The sequence below is a fragment of the Bos indicus genome, chromosome 29 (genome assembly GCF_029378745.1).
Source record: "Bos indicus isolate NIAB-ARS_2022 breed Sahiwal x Tharparkar chromosome 29, NIAB-ARS_B.indTharparkar_mat_pri_1.0, whole genome shotgun sequence".
Classification (NCBI taxonomy): domain Eukaryota; kingdom Metazoa; phylum Chordata; class Mammalia; order Artiodactyla; family Bovidae; genus Bos; species Bos indicus.
Genome location: NC_091788.1, coordinates 5,962,280 through 5,977,412, shown reverse-complemented (window position 1 = coordinate 5,977,412; position 15,133 = coordinate 5,962,280). Strand labels below are relative to the sequence as shown.

Genomic DNA, 15,133 nt, shown 5'->3' with positions numbered 1-15,133 from the left:
GGATGAGATGGCTGGATGGTATCATCAATGGAATGGACATGAAATTGACAAACTCCAGGAGATGGTGAGGAATAGGAAAGCCAAAGAAATAAGCAAAGGGTTAAGAGATGCTCTTAACAGAAGAAAGAATGTGCAGAAATGGTAAGGTATTGGATCATAGACAACTCAGTGCTCTTTTTTGAATCAGTAACTGGAGATTGCTGAGGAATAAGCTGAAAAGGAGAGGAAAAGACCATGGAAGGCAGCAGTTGGTTTTCAACGAGAGTTTCTTTATTTCTGACAGTTGCTTTACAAACATCTACCCAGGGAAAATTCCAACATGTGCTTCTCAAACCCACATGCAGCTCCAAACATTGAGGTTTATATATGATTGTATAATACATATCCCCCAAAGTTCCAACACCTCCCAGAGTCTACATTTCCCCTTGCAATCCAGCACCCCCATAGGATCATCTTTCCCTTTCCCATTCACGTTGAGCTGATGTCTGAAACCACGGATTGGTTTTCCATTCCTGATGCATCTACTGCCAAGATTTTAGTTTGCAGGTGACCCGAAGTAAACTTTGACAGATGCATCCAGCTAGGAGGAGGGTAACAGTGGTACAGAAAAGGCTCCTCGGGATAGAATGCCTTAATGCCCTAGTGAGGATACAGGCTGGAGCTAAGCCAGATGGAGCTTGGATATCCTAAATCCCACATAATTTCAATGAGTTTATCTTGAAGTTGGACGAGTCAGCCAAGGTGGAGGGCTCCATGAGGCTACAGCTCTCCTGAGGGGAAGGACCAAACTCATCACTTAAGGTGCTCAGCCCAGTGGTGTGACTCAGAAGCTTCTCCAGGATGGCCAGAAAGGAGATTACCACACAGACACAGGCCCCAAGCTTGAAGGGCAGACAGGATGGAGTCACATTGGGACTCTGTGATCTAATACCAATTTAGGTTCAGTTCCTAGAGTGTGGCTTGTTCCAAAGAACAACTTGTTCCAAAAGAACATGGAGAATCTCAGGACTAAAGTCCATCGTGGTGACCCCACTCAGATCCAGGCCTTTGAGCTGATGCAAGTTTGGGCTCTGGGACAGATGGGGCAAGTGTGACTCTGTAAGCTGCCAGTTAGTTACTGCCGGGTGGGCCAAGGGGGTCCTCAGGAATCTGGGGAGAAAGCAAGCAATTAGGCCTGAGAAATCAGGGTGGTGGCTGAGCTAAAGTTGTGAGATAAGTGATTTGCCCAAAGACAAGGTCCTACTAACCACCTCCTGAAGGTCAGTACCCAGAATGACCTGTCTCATTTTGGCCTGGCACTACCTCTCTGCATCACCTGCAAACCACCTGCAGTTTGTATGATCTCTGGCTCCTGCTCCACTATGATCCTCTCAGAATTATGCATTTCTTAAATATTAACTAACTTACCGGGAGTAAAAGGCAATCTTTTAGGGACCAGTGATTTCAGACAAGTTCATCGTGTTCAGGAATCTGGTAAGCACAGAGCTTTTCTCTCTGTCTCTTTCCCGAACTTTCTGTTTTCATTTTTCTTTACTGGCCACACTGCACAGGTTGTGAAATTTACTTCCCCCACCAGGGGTCAAACCTGGACTTTCAGCCCCAAAAGAGAAGACTCCTAACCACTGGATCACCAGGGAATTTCTCAGACCTTGTCTTGCAAATAGCTCGGGTCTGAGGTGGTGTCCCTTCTTTAATGCCCTCTTCACTTACCTATTTTCTTAGTCATCTGACATAGCTTTCCCTTCGTAAGGAAGAACTCATGCCTTCCCTCACTGGATCCAAGCTGCCCCATCCAGAGATTTCTAGTGTGTTGTCCCTGCTCCTTCCCCTTGATTTCCGAGGTGAAGTGATACCACAGCTCAGGATAGAAACACAAAGGACCCAGTGTGCTTGACATGCCAGTGTTGTGTTCACTGTTTCCCAGGCAGCTGTCCACCCTCACCTGAGCGTCTGGTCCAGGCAGGTTCAGACAAGGAGGGAGAATCCAGATAGACAGACTGGAGATGGTGCCGCTTAGAAACTGAGTGGGGAATCAAAAAACTTCCTGCTGCTCCTCACGGGCAGACTGTGAATGCGGGAGAGACGGGGTTTCTGCATGTTGCTCGTCTGACCCAGGAGAGGAGCAAACGTGGCCAGGATGGACAGATGCCAGATCCAGGTGACTTGCACCTCCTGGATACAGTCCAGCTGCACCATATTCAGGACCTTTGTGATACTGTCCAGGGGCACTGCAGAGATCATCTGCTTCTTACAGCACAGGTGTGTTCAGGCTTTTCTCTGTGCCACTCACCTGGGGAGGTAGGAGAGGAAGTTATCCAGGGTCCTTTTACTTAGACAAAGGTCTGTGTATACTTTAAGGGAGCCAAGGCCTGCTGTGTCCTTGAGCTCTGCTCCACCACTGGTGCCATTCCTGAGTGTGAGCCCCCTTGAGTGCTGGCTCCAGACCACACGCTCCAGAAATTCTGGCCAGTATTCCATGAATCTAGCACCTGCAGTTTGCACCTCCTGTGAGGACCAGGAGATTGACAGGGATGCATTACCATCCACACAGACTGCAGCCACAGACTCAGAAATAGACCACAGACTGCCCTCTGCATTTCCTTCACGTCTCTCTCGTCACCTGCTTCCTCTCCGGCTCCCCTCTGTGCCTCTCTGTTCTCCAGCTCCCTTTCTCCCCCTTTCCTCTCCAGGTCTCCACTTCTAGTAGGATTAGGCCTCATGGGAAAGGGATGGGGCATATTCTCTCAACCTCCCTTGCATCTTAGGCACCCTTACATATCAGGAAGGCATTTCTCACAGTGAGCCAAGGTCTCTAAGCCTCTCCATTGCCACCCTCAGAGCCCTTGGGTCTGTCCATGGGTCACCAAATTGGCCCACCCCAGAAGTCTCTTCCGGGATGCCCAGGACCCTATCAATCTACTTGGATCTTGGTCCCCTGGAGTGAACTTTCTGGGCCAGCAGGACATCAAGTGCTTCCAGCCCTGCTCATAAGGGACCCACATAAGGCAGGGCAATGAGGCCCTCCAGAGGGAGGCAGACAAAGGGACAGGCTTGCACCGTGATCCCAAGGTCTTGATGTGCCTACCATGGGTTGCATCCATGAAGAGGGGTGGGTAGAGCTCCCTGGGCAGAAACTCCAGATAAGAATAGACCAAGGCATCTTCCCTGAGCAGGTGCATTCTCTCCAGGTCCAGGAGCCTACGGGGGTTCTGAACACTCATCCTGACTCTGCTTCAGGAGGAATCCTGTGGAAAATGCCAGTGAGCATATCATCCATGTCAGGCCAAGCAGGAGCAGACCTAAGACAATCTCCCAACTCTTCAGAGGAATCTACTCAGGACTAAGGCACTGCTCTGGCAGGGGTGGACGTGCCTGTTAGGCCACATGCCATTCAGGCCTCAGTGGGCACAATGATATAGCTCTTTCCCTACTGGATTCAGAACAAGCCTCTGACAAGTACCAATCCGGAGGAACGGCAACCACCCGCCCTTTCAGTTCCATACGGTGCTTGGATTAATCCAAGTCCCACCTGGAAGTGGGCAGCAGGAATTCTGAAAACCCACTCCAGTCTTTATGAGGGAATGACGTCAGAGCGTCATTTAGAGCCCTAAATCAATACGAGGAAGGTCATGTGGACCAACGCAGCCTCCATCCTCAGTTACCCCTAACATGAATGCCATGTGTGTCAGAACTGTGTAGGTGAAACTCATGAAACAAAACTCCAAAAAGATATTTTGAATACATATGTTAAATGTCTTTACAAGATATTTTAAAATGATAGAAGTTAAAGCACTAATTAAAATGTTTGAGTTCAGGCAAAACTACACTGAGAGGCAAAATTAAACCTGAAACGTGTTCATTGGAAAGAACTGATTTTTTTTAACAACTCTCCCTTCACTAGGGATACACGGCACCCTTCAAGATTAGCTAACCACTGGTAAGAGAAGAGAAGGCTTCCTTCGTAGCTCAGTTGGTAAATCATCTGCCTGCAATGCAGGAGGCCCTGGTTCGATTCCTGGGTCAGGATGATCCCCTGGAGAAGGAAATGGCAACCCACTCTAGCATTCTTGTCTGGAGAATCCCATGGACAGAGGAGCCTGACAGGCTACAGTCCATGGGATCGCAAGAGTCGGACACGACTTGGCGACTAAACCACCACCACCAGTAAGAGAAGAGTGTCCTTATATGAGGGTGGTAACTTACTGCTCTAATCTGCCTGGTGGGGTGCTCACAATTCAAACCCTGTGAGAACCCCTCTGATGTCTCCAGAGCCAGGAAATTCTGCACCTCTTCTCCAGTGCTTGAGACTTTTATAAGTCTTTTTGTTCTGTCATCCCTCTGTCCCACTGCTAACCCAACCAGAACAGTATATCTGATTAGATTACAGAGGGACCATTGGATTGACCCTGATTGGATCATCATACTTCTCTAGATTAGTTGATTGAATCATATACACATCACCAGAGACTGATGGAGTGGTCAGGTAATCAAGGACCTGTTCACTGATTCACTTCACAAATATATACTGTATTCTACTAATATGGACAGTTATATTCTTGTGGATCAAGCATGAAAGGGATTATTGATTCCTGCCCTTGGCCAAGAAAGAACAAAAGTTGACAGAATCATTGTTGGGGGAATTTTGGTCAAGTCAAAATTAGCAAAATGTCCTTGAGTTAAAACAGCTCATGAAAGCAGTGGTGTTGTCATCAAAGAAAACAAAATATACTCATTCTTGTATGAGATTTTCACTCAGGTGTTCTGTAGGAAACACAGGAAATTCTAAGCCTATTTGGGCAGCAAGGGAAGAGCTTTGGGGGATGTGATTGGTTTTCCAGGCCTAAGCCAAGCCTTCTCTGAAGGTAGACAGGTCAAAACCTCAGTGAGAGTAAGAGTGGTCCTGGACAGTTTGGAGCTAAGCATTCCTAAAGGGACATCATGAATGATCACAACGATGGAAAATAAAGATTTCTTTTTCATTTTTATACTTTGAGAAACAGGGAAATTTAAATACATTACTCTGGGTGATATTAAGATAGCAAAAGAAGGCTTCCCTGTGATTCAGTCATAAAAAATCTGACTGCCAATGCAGGAGACATGGGTCTGATCCCTGGTCTGGGAAGATCCCATATGACATGAGGCATATAAACCCACTTGCCACAACTGTCAGAGAAGGCAATGGCACCCCACTCCAGTACTCTTGCCTGGAAAATCCATGGACAGAGGAGCCTGGTAGGCTGCAGTCCATGGGGTCGCTAAGAGTCGGGAACGATTGAGCCACTTCACTTTCACTTTTCACTTTCATGTATTGGAGAAGGAAATGGCAACCCACTCCAGTGTTCTTGCCAGGAGAATCCCAGGGAAGGGGAAGCCTGGTGGGCTGCCCTCTCTGGGGGTCGCACAGAGTCGGACACGACTGAGGCGACTTAGCAGCAGCAGCAGCATTAGCCACAACTGTTGAGTCTGTGCTCTAAATCCTGGGAGCCGAAACTACTGAAAGTCAAGCACTCTAGAGTTTGCTCTGCAACAAGAGAAGCCACCTCCGTGAGAAGCCTGCACACCACGACTAGAGAGCAGGCCCCTTGCCCCAGCTAGAAAAAAGCAGGAACAACAGTGAAGACCCAAGGCCACAAAAAGAAATGCAATAAATTTCAAGGAAAAGAGAGGCTCAGAGGAAACACTGTCACCTTAGAGGCTGTTCTTTCCCAGAGTTGAGATCAGCACAGCCCACTGAGGGTGGGCACTGCGGGCTCTTTGGGAACTTGGAATCAGAGAAGAAATGAACCTGCTTCAGTCCCCAATAACCCTGCCATCCAGAGGTTTTCTTTAAGTTGTGTTTTTGTTGTTGTTGTTGTTCTCACTGAGGACACTTTCCAGATGGCTGTTTCCCCCTCCATTTTTCAGGGGTCTTAGAAGTCAAATAAATCATAATTTCACTGGCTCCTTTTCTACTGTATTTAGATGATTACTGTTTCCTCAGACCTAGCTAAATCCACACAGATTCTGATCAAGTTGACACCGTTAGGCCCAGAAATAAAATTCTGCTATTTCTCTTCATAAATACCAACATCTTTTCTGCACTTAATACTGAAGCTCTTATGGTGTTAGCATACTACCTCATTCAGGGATGACTCCCACTTTGAGACGCATCATACAAGGATTTCTTTGAAGTTGAATGTCACATGCAAAGGGAGACCTTTTCTCCATCGATAAGAATTTTCCATGCCCGTCACGCACCCCAGTTATTTGATGCCTGAACAATTCTTATACACCTCTGACCACCAAGGTGAAGACTCCCTGAAGGGTGTTCTCTGTCTGAGTCACTTTGGGGAAGATTGCTTTCACCATATTTCTCTCATGACCTTTACATAAAAAGCATTAAAATGGATTCTACTCATGACATTTTAAACATAAACATGATGAAAAAAATACATATTTGTGTAACTGAGTCACTTTGCCTTACAGTTAAGATGAGACACAATAATTTAACTAAAACTATTTATAATTGTGTGTTTAAATTGTGTTTATTTTTAATTGTGTGTTTAAGTAAAAACACAATGATTTAACTATAGTTCAACAAAAACTGTTTTTAAAAAAACCTGGGACTTCTGAGGTGGTCCAGAGTTTAAGAATCTATCTTACAGTGCAGGGGATGCCAGTTCAATCCCTGGCCCAGGAATATGTCTCATGCCACAGGGCAACTAAGCCCATGAGCAGCAACCATGAGCCCATGTGTAGCAACAAGTTAAGCCTGTGGACTGGAGCCTGTGCTCCAAAACGAGAGACGCCACCACAAGGAGAAGCCCGAGCCCTGCGATGAAGAGCAGCTGTGTCCACCACAGCTAGAGAAAGCTATGCAGCAAGGAAGACCTAGCACAGCCAGAACAAAATCAATCAATCAATCAGAAAATTAGTCTCTGAAGAAAGCTCATGGGCTGATATGGAGCTCTGCCACAGTGGCCAGATTCCAAGTTGGTCATTCTCGGGTATGCGGGAATCTGGGGGATATGCAGAAGGACCTTTCCTGCCTGAGCTGTCATCATTGTGCCAAAGAAAATCAGAGACAGACATGGGGTTAAGTGCTAAAGACAAATTTTATTCAGCATGATGACAATAGACTGCCAAATGGGCTTCTTTTGACATTCCTCCAGAATTTGGCTTCTCTAGCTCCCCTGTGGACTTGATGAATTACTGCCACCAGATCACAATTGATTTTCACTAATCATTATTTAGTTTGTTCTAACTTGTTTTCAAATGGTTTATGTCTTGTGTCTCTCTTCGCTGTATTATGAATTTATAAATGTAACGAGCTATATACCTTATAGCCCATCTACTTTATAAAATAGTGTCTCCTGCACTACCCAAGGGGAACCCAGGCTTCTAACACAGTTAAATATCCTGAGGCTATCAATCACATTTAAAACCACATAGAGAATATTTGTAATAGTACATATCTAGATATGAGAAGAGGGAACAGGGAAAAATATTTTCTGCATCATTATAGACTAGTAAGACAGGAGATCCAGAGAATCATAAGAAATATTTTATAATGAATCTGCAGCTGATTGAGGGATAGAGTAGGGAGCTGAGAATAAAAATGGCCAACTATAAGTTATATGGTGTAAAGACATTTTATTATACATCTTGATATGCTGATGTCAAAACATGCTCTACTAGTCTTCCTCGATAGGGAAGAACAATAGTAGGTATGGGAATAAAATAAAACTCTTATTGACATGACCCAGCTTTCAAAAGACATGCTTCTGAAATATACTTCTGGTATAAATGTGACAAAACCATATTTCATGCTGTAAGATTTTAGTATTTTTCTGATAGGAATATGCATGTAAGTACCCACTCTTGACAGGATGTGCTATTGAGGAACACTGAGTGTATTTCCTTTGCTGTTTGTATTAACCACCAGAACTAAGTAAGGAAACTATGAAGAAAAAAGATAACTAGGGAATGATGGAGTTTCAGATCATATGCAACAGAGGGCTTCCACTCCACCAGTAACTGGAGATCCACGAGATGTAAATACAGAAAGAAGAATAATATCATGGATGGCATTTATCATTTACACTGAAGGTCTCTTTATTTCTGATCATTTCTACAAGTGTGCATACAGAAATAACTTGAACATGTGTGTCTCAGACTGAACCTTCCAGAAACTCAGTTTCATATTTGACTCTATAAACACATATCTAAAAAAGTCACATCAATTCCTCAAGTCAACACTCCCTTTTCGAATCCTGCACCCCTGCTGGATCAGGTTTTTCAATCACACTGAGCTTATATCAGAAACCAGGGCTGTGTTTTCCCTTCATAATGGATGTATGACCTAGATTTCAGTTTTCAAGTGTCCAGAAGAAAGCTTCTGATAGAAGCAACCGACTACACAGTATATTACAGAATTATGTGTTGGGACTCAGGTGACCACACATGTCATCACCACAGTAAGGACAGGGGCTGGGGCTAACCCAAATCTTCCTGGGACGTTCTAAGTATGTAAGGATCACCCTCAGCTTAGCCTTTATCTGAGCAAATCTTTCCCGGTGAAGGACACCCAGAGAGCTGTAACTCTCCCGAGGGGCTGGATAAAGCTCTAGATTTAAATCAGGGAGCCTGTCAGTATGACGCAGGACACTCTCCAGGACAGCCATGGAGATGAGGTTTCCACACATGGTGAGGACCCTAAGCTGGGAGCAGCAGCTCAGGGCAGGCAGAAAGCCCATGAGGTGGACGTCCGTGATCCCACACAGGTTTAAGTCCAGTTCTTCCAGAGTGCCTGCAACTTTCTCCAGTAGAACTTGAAGGAGCTTGGGATTAAAGTCGGTCAGGGTGATGCCACTAAGATTCAGGCCCTTCAGCTGACAGATTTTTGGACACCAGGACAGATGGGTCAGGTCTGATTCTGTAAGCAGGCAGTTGGTGATTGAGATGTTGTCCAAGGGGGTCTTCAAGCACCTGGGGTGGAGGGGGGGAAGAAGCAATTAGATGAGGGAAAGCAAAGTAGCAGTTGAGTTCCAGAGGAGAACTCAGTGATTGGCCCAAAGCTGATATAGTTCAAATTCCAGAGTGTCCAGTCTCATTCTAGGCTGAGTCCTGCCATTTTCTTAGTGTGACTGGATCACATTCACATGATCTTGAAAGCCGTCTTTCCTCATCTGTCAAGCAGAGTACAGTACACTCTATTTCCTTAGCAGGATGAATAGACATAATGGAATGCACTAGAACATGATCAGAGGAGATCGTGACACAAAGTGTCCATCAGGGTGGACATCACTGAGTGTAAGTTCTGGGACATGAGATAAAAAATGCTTTTCATTTAGATCGCCACTCTGTGGGTGAGCTGATGGTCATATACCTCTGGCCAGGTGAGGCTCTTGGCATACATGCAGAAAGGGGCTGCCGGTCTTTAGGGACTCCCAGCCCTATGACATCTACAAACTTTCTATCACTTTTTACATTCTTTTGGCTCTGCTTTGCTACCATCATCTCCAGAACCATGCATTTCCCATATATTAATTACCTTATATGCAGCAAAAGGACACCTGTTACTGACTTGGACTTTAAAACAGGCTCCTTGTGGTCATGGGTTAGTGACCACAGAGTTTCTTTTCACAACACTTAGGCTGATGTGATTTTCCCTCTTCAATGCCCCCTTTGCTTACCTATACATAAATCTTCAGAACACAGAAATCTCTCCTCCAAGAAGAAATCACATACACACTTGCACTAGATCTAGGCCCCATAACTTGTGGGTTCCCAACATGGCGTCCCTTTCCAGAGCTTCTGTAACCGATTCCCCCCACCTGGATTCCTGTGCTTCTGTAATACTGCTTTTCACGGTGGAGCAGCAGATGAGACACTGCCCTTGATATTCTACCATTGTGTCCACTGTTAATCAGCTGTTGGCAGAGCCTCACCTGAGCATTTGGTCCAGACAGCCTTCAAGGAAGAATGGAGCTTCCATGCCGAGGTTCCGGAGGTTCCGCAGCTGGAGGATCTGAGAGGTGAATTGCAGAAGATCCTGATGGTCCTGCTCCTCAACAGCAGACCCACGAATGCGGGAGAGAATGAGACTCTGAACGTTGCTCATCTGACCCAGGAGAGGAGCAAACTGGGCCAGGGTGGACAGCTTCTGGGTGAAACTCAGTTTCACCATCTGTACACAGTCCAGCTTCACCATCCTGAGAACTGTCTTCATATTTTCCTTGGACATTGAAATAATCTTCATCTTCTTACAGCACAGGTGTATGGAGGCTTTTCTCTGCTCCACCCACCTGAAGAGGTACGTAAGGAATTTCTCCAGGGGCTTTTTCGTAAGACAAAGTTCTATGTACACTTCTAAGGGAGTCAAGGGGTGCCTTTTCCTGGACATGTCCTCAGCCACTGGAACCAGCAGTGAGCTGGAGGGCATGTGGCCCTTGCCTCCAGACCACATGTTCCAGAAGTCCTGGCTGGTATTCCTTAAGTCCAGCACCCGCAGCTTGCCCCTCCTGTGGGGAAACAGCAAATGGTGGGGTAAGATTATTCAAAATCCACACTGAATGAACCCACAGCCTCAGAGTTCAGGCAACATTCCATCTCCCCATGTGTGCTCTTACTTCACAGTCCTGCTCTCACCTGCTGTTGTTTCTTTCCTTTGTTGCTCCCTCTCCCCCAGTTCTTTTTTCTCTTCCATCCTTCCTATTATATATTTGTAAGGGATTTCCCAAAGTGATCTCAGCAATTCCTCTGAAAAAGCCTCTGAGCTTTTTCAGAAGCCTCTGGTCACCACTTGGTCATCCACTCTGCCTGGCACCATGTGTCTCTTCCAGGAATCCAAGACCCTGCCAGGCTCCCTGGATCTGACTCACCTGTGGTGAACCTTCTGGGCAAGCAGGACATCAAGGCCTTCCAGCACTGCTTGTAAGGTTCCTTGATGAGGCTTTTGCATCAGGCTTCCCAGAGGCAGGCGGGCAAAGGGCCAGGCTGGCACCATAGCCTTCAGGGTCTCCCTGTGTCGGCCAAAGACGGCAGCCATGAAGAGTGGTGGGTAGAGCTCTGTGGGCAGAAACTCCAAAGTAGAGATGGCTAAGGGCTCGTCTCTCAGCAGGCCAATTGCTGCCAAGATCGCAAGTCTGGGAGGGTTGTGAACACTCATCCTGACTCTTTTCTGAATTGAATCGTGGGAAACTGCAAAGATACAAGACATCCTTCTCAGAACAATCATAACCATCAGGGTAGTCTCTCTCCCCACACTTCAGAGAAATCAAATCAGGCCCACAGTCATTGCTCTGGCAATGATGAATCAGAATGGAAGACTTCGGTGTGTCTGGATTCCAGTCTGGGTTTGTGTCCCTAAGGCCAGAGCTCTCCCCATCCTGCCACTAGAGCAAGAATCTAACAAGTTGCAGGAAGGAAGAAAGCCAAATGGAGGCTCATCTGTTTCCATCCACTGCTTTCCTTAATGCATGTCCCTCTTGCACATCTGCACCAGGAGACTGAAAAAGCTGACTCTCTTTGTTTTTATGGTGGAAAAAAAAAAAAAGAACTATTGCTTAAAGCCCAAACTATGGGGACAGGAGTTCATGTAGAACACAGCTTCCATCCTCAGTTCCCAAAGTCAACTTAGCTGGGAAAGATTAAGGAGATACTTGTAAAGGGAATGCCATTTGTGTATAGAGCAAAAACCGTAAATGTCAAGAAACAGCATGTCAAACAGATGTCTTTAAAAAGAAAAACTGCTGGTTAAGACTTTTAAATAATATAAACCAAAGCACAAATCAAAATGTTTAGAATGGAAGCACGGTACTGGATGCTTGGAGCACTGGGATGACCCAGAGGGAGGGGAGGGGAGGGAGGAGGGAGGAGGGTTCAGGATGGGGAACTCGGGTATACCTGTGGCGGATTCATTTTGATATTTGGCAAAACTAATACAATATTGTAAAGTTTAAAAATAAAATAAAATTTAAAAAAAAGAAATATTTAGAAGAAAAATCCAAATATATACTGAATATACTTGATAAAGGAATGGAAAAGTAATAAAGATTTGATAATAAAAAAAAGAAGAAAAATAACATGTATTTGTTAACATAAGAACATCTAAATATGTACAGCAGATATTAACAGACATTGAGGAAGAAGCTGACAGCAGTACAATGATAGGAGGAGAATTTAATAACTCATTACACCAATGGGCACATCATCCAGACAGTACATGATGACTCCCATTGTACAGAGGAGCGACTGAAGCTTGGGTTGGTTACTGGTCTCACCCATGGTGAAACAGCCTATATTTGGAATGGACAATGTCACACCCAGTTCTGCTCACCACTAAAATGTCCACTTCTTCATTTCTGCAATGCTAGATCATAGAAGATTCCAGTTGGGCCAGATGGAAACCCTGGAGGATAAAAAAAAAAAAAAAGAATACTTTGAGGCAGAAGGACAGATTTAAATTTAACCTAAAGAAGAGAAAAAGGTAAACTCTCCATGCCATGTCAAACTGCATTATACCATTCATTGCATGCCTGCCATTGGCAGAACATCCCTCACTGAGGTTAACTCACCAGGTCTGATGTGGTCGGGGTAGGGATGCTGCTCAGACCTCAGACTTGATGGAGAACACAAGGAGTGACTCCAGAGCGAGAAATTTCTGTGTCTATTCTTTGGTGCTGGGGCATTTTATGGAACTTTTTAACCACATCTTCTCTCCTTTCAACTGCTAACTTCCAATCAGTAGGCATTACCTGATTGGATTCCAGAGCATCCCTCAGGTTCATCCTGATTGGGTTACTGCCAGTCTCCAGATGAACTGATTGAGTCAGATCATCATTCATGAAAGAAAACGAATTGGGGGAGGGGGAATCCAGGACTTATTCAGTGATTCACTATATAAAATTGATTGAGTTTTGTTAATATGGCCACTGAAATAAAAAGATGCTTACTCCTTAGAAGAAAAGTTATGACCAACCTAGACAGCATATTAAAAAGTAGAGACATTATTTTGCATGAAATGTTCCCTTGGTATTTCTAATTTTCTTGAAGAGATCTCTAGTCTCTCATGCCCTATTATTTTCCTCTATTTCTTTGCATTTTTCACTTAAAATGGATTTCTTATCTCTCCTTGCTCTTTTCTGGAACTCTGCATTCAGATGTATATTTTTCCTTTTCTCCTTTGCCTTTCAGTTCTCTCTCTCTCTCTTTTTTTTTTTTCCAGCTATTTTTAAGGCCTCCTCAGACAACCATTTTGCCTTTTAGCATTTCTTTTCTTAGGGATGGTTTTGATCACCACCTCCTGTACAATGTTACAAACCTCTGTCCACAGTTCTTCAAGCACTTTATCTATCAGATCTATTCCCTTGAATCTATTTGTCACTTCCACTGTATAATCATGAGTCTTCCCTGATAGCTCAGTTAGTACAGAGTCTGTATGCAATGCAGGAGACCCAGTTCCATTCCTGGGTCCGGAAGATCCACTAGAGAAGGGATGGGCTATCCACTCCAGTGTTCTTGGGCTTCCCTTGTGGCTCAGCTGGTAAAGAAATTACCTGAAATGTGGAAGATCTGGGCTTGATCTCTGTGTTGGGAAGATACCCTGGAGAAGTGAAAGGCTCCCCACTCCATTATTCTGGCCTGGACAATTCCATTGACTGTATTGTCCATGGGTCTCAAAGAATCGGACACAACTGAGTGACTTTCACTTTTTTGATTTAGGTTAGACCTGAATGGCCTAGTGGTTTTCCCTACATTCTTCAATTTGAGTCTGAATTCGGCAAGAAGTTCATGATCTGGCCACAGTCAACTCCCAGACTTGTTTTTGCTGGCTATATAGAGTTTATCCAATTTTGACCACAAGGAATATAATCAACCTGTTTTGGTATTGACCATCTGGTGATATCCATGTGTAGAGTCTTCTCTTGGGTTAATGGAAAGGGTGTTTGCTATGACAGGTGTCTTCTTTTCACAACACTCTGTTAGCCTCTGCCTGCTTCATTTTGTACTGCAAGATCAAACTTGTCTGTTACTCTTGACTTCCTACATTTTCATTCTAGCCCCCTATGATGATAAGGTCATCTTTTTTTGTTTTTAGATCTAGAAGGTCACATAGGTCCTTATACAACCGTTCAACTTCAGCTTTCAGCGTTAGTGGTTGGGGCATCAATTCAGTTCCGTCACTCAGTCGTGTCTGACTCTTTGTGACCCCATGGACCGCAGCCAGGTTTCCCTGTCCATCACCAACCCCTGGAGCTTTCTCAAACTTATGTCAATCACTGGACATGTCCATGGTTGGGGCATAGACTTGGATTATTTTAATGTTGAATGGTTTGCCTTGGAAAAGAGCCGAGATCATTCTGTCATTTTTGAGACTATACCCAAGTACTGCATTTCACACTCTTTTGTAGACTATGAAGGCTATTACATTACTTCAAAGAGATTCTTTCCCATAGTAGTAGATATAATGGTCATCTGAATTAAATTCGCCCATTCCTGTCATAGCTGAAGGGATGAGAAGGACTCCTCCAATTGTCAGATCACATAAATGTTGGAAAAGACTGTGATGTTAGTGGAAATGTGGAAATTTCAAAATTCAAGGTGGTGATGTTCCTCTGGGATCACAGTTACTATGAGATCAAAAAGAAGAATGTTTTAAAGTTTAAATGAATTTTCTGAAAATAACTCAAGGCCTGATATGGCTGAAAAAGTGGTCAGACTCCAAATTGGTCATCGTTGAATATGTGGGAATCTGGGGGATACTTGTAGAACGCTTCCTGCCTGAGCAGTAATCAGCTGAGGGAATTGTTTCCAAGGAAAATCAGACACAGAAACAGGTGTAAGTGGCTACATCAAATTTTATTTAGGACAACGATAATACAGATAAGGATACCCTAGCATCTCAGGTCATCCAACTTCAACAGATACAGGTGGTAGGGACTCACAATTCAGAAGCAGTGTGTTTCTTGGCTGGTAATTTCCTATGAGGAGGAATCAGGTCTGCAAAGGATCTTGGCTGAACCAAACTAGTAGATTTTGCTGAGGGCAGCACAGATGAACTGGATACTAATAGTGGGCAGTGAGGAAGTTTGATCAGATTCTTGGGGAGACCACATATTAAGATCAGATCAGATCAGTCGCTCAGTTGTGT

The 15,133-nt window shown here is 44.6% G+C and overlaps 1 protein-coding gene across 1 annotated transcript; it reads right to left on the bottom strand.

Annotated features, from left to right (window-relative positions):
- Positions 1 to 7,886: 7,886 nt before the first annotated feature.
- LOC139180650 (PRAME family member 8-like) lies at positions 7,887 to 10,582 on the bottom strand. The gene is made up of 2 exons (XM_070782680.1): positions 9,930 to 10,582; positions 7,887 to 8,967 (listed from the first exon to the last, which is right to left on the bottom strand). Exons 1-2 carry the CDS (start codon positions 10,445 to 10,447, stop codon positions 8,415 to 8,417), a joined length of 1,071 nt encoding a protein of 356 aa, XP_070638781.1. The 5' UTR covers positions 10,448 to 10,582; the 3' UTR covers positions 7,887 to 8,414.
- Between the last annotated feature and the right edge of the window lie 4,551 nt (positions 10,583 to 15,133).

What these genes read in the sequence shown, in the direction of transcription:
- LOC139180650 (XM_070782680.1), bottom strand. Translation starts at nt 10,447, where the DNA reads ATGTGGTCTGGAGGCAAGGGCCACATGCCCTCCAGCTCACTGCTGGTT. An exon ending in TGTCTGGACCAAATGCTCAG is followed by an intron (nt 8,968 to 9,929) that starts GTGAGGCTCTGC and finishes CCTCCACCCCAG; the next exon opens with GTGCTTGAAGACCCCCTTGG.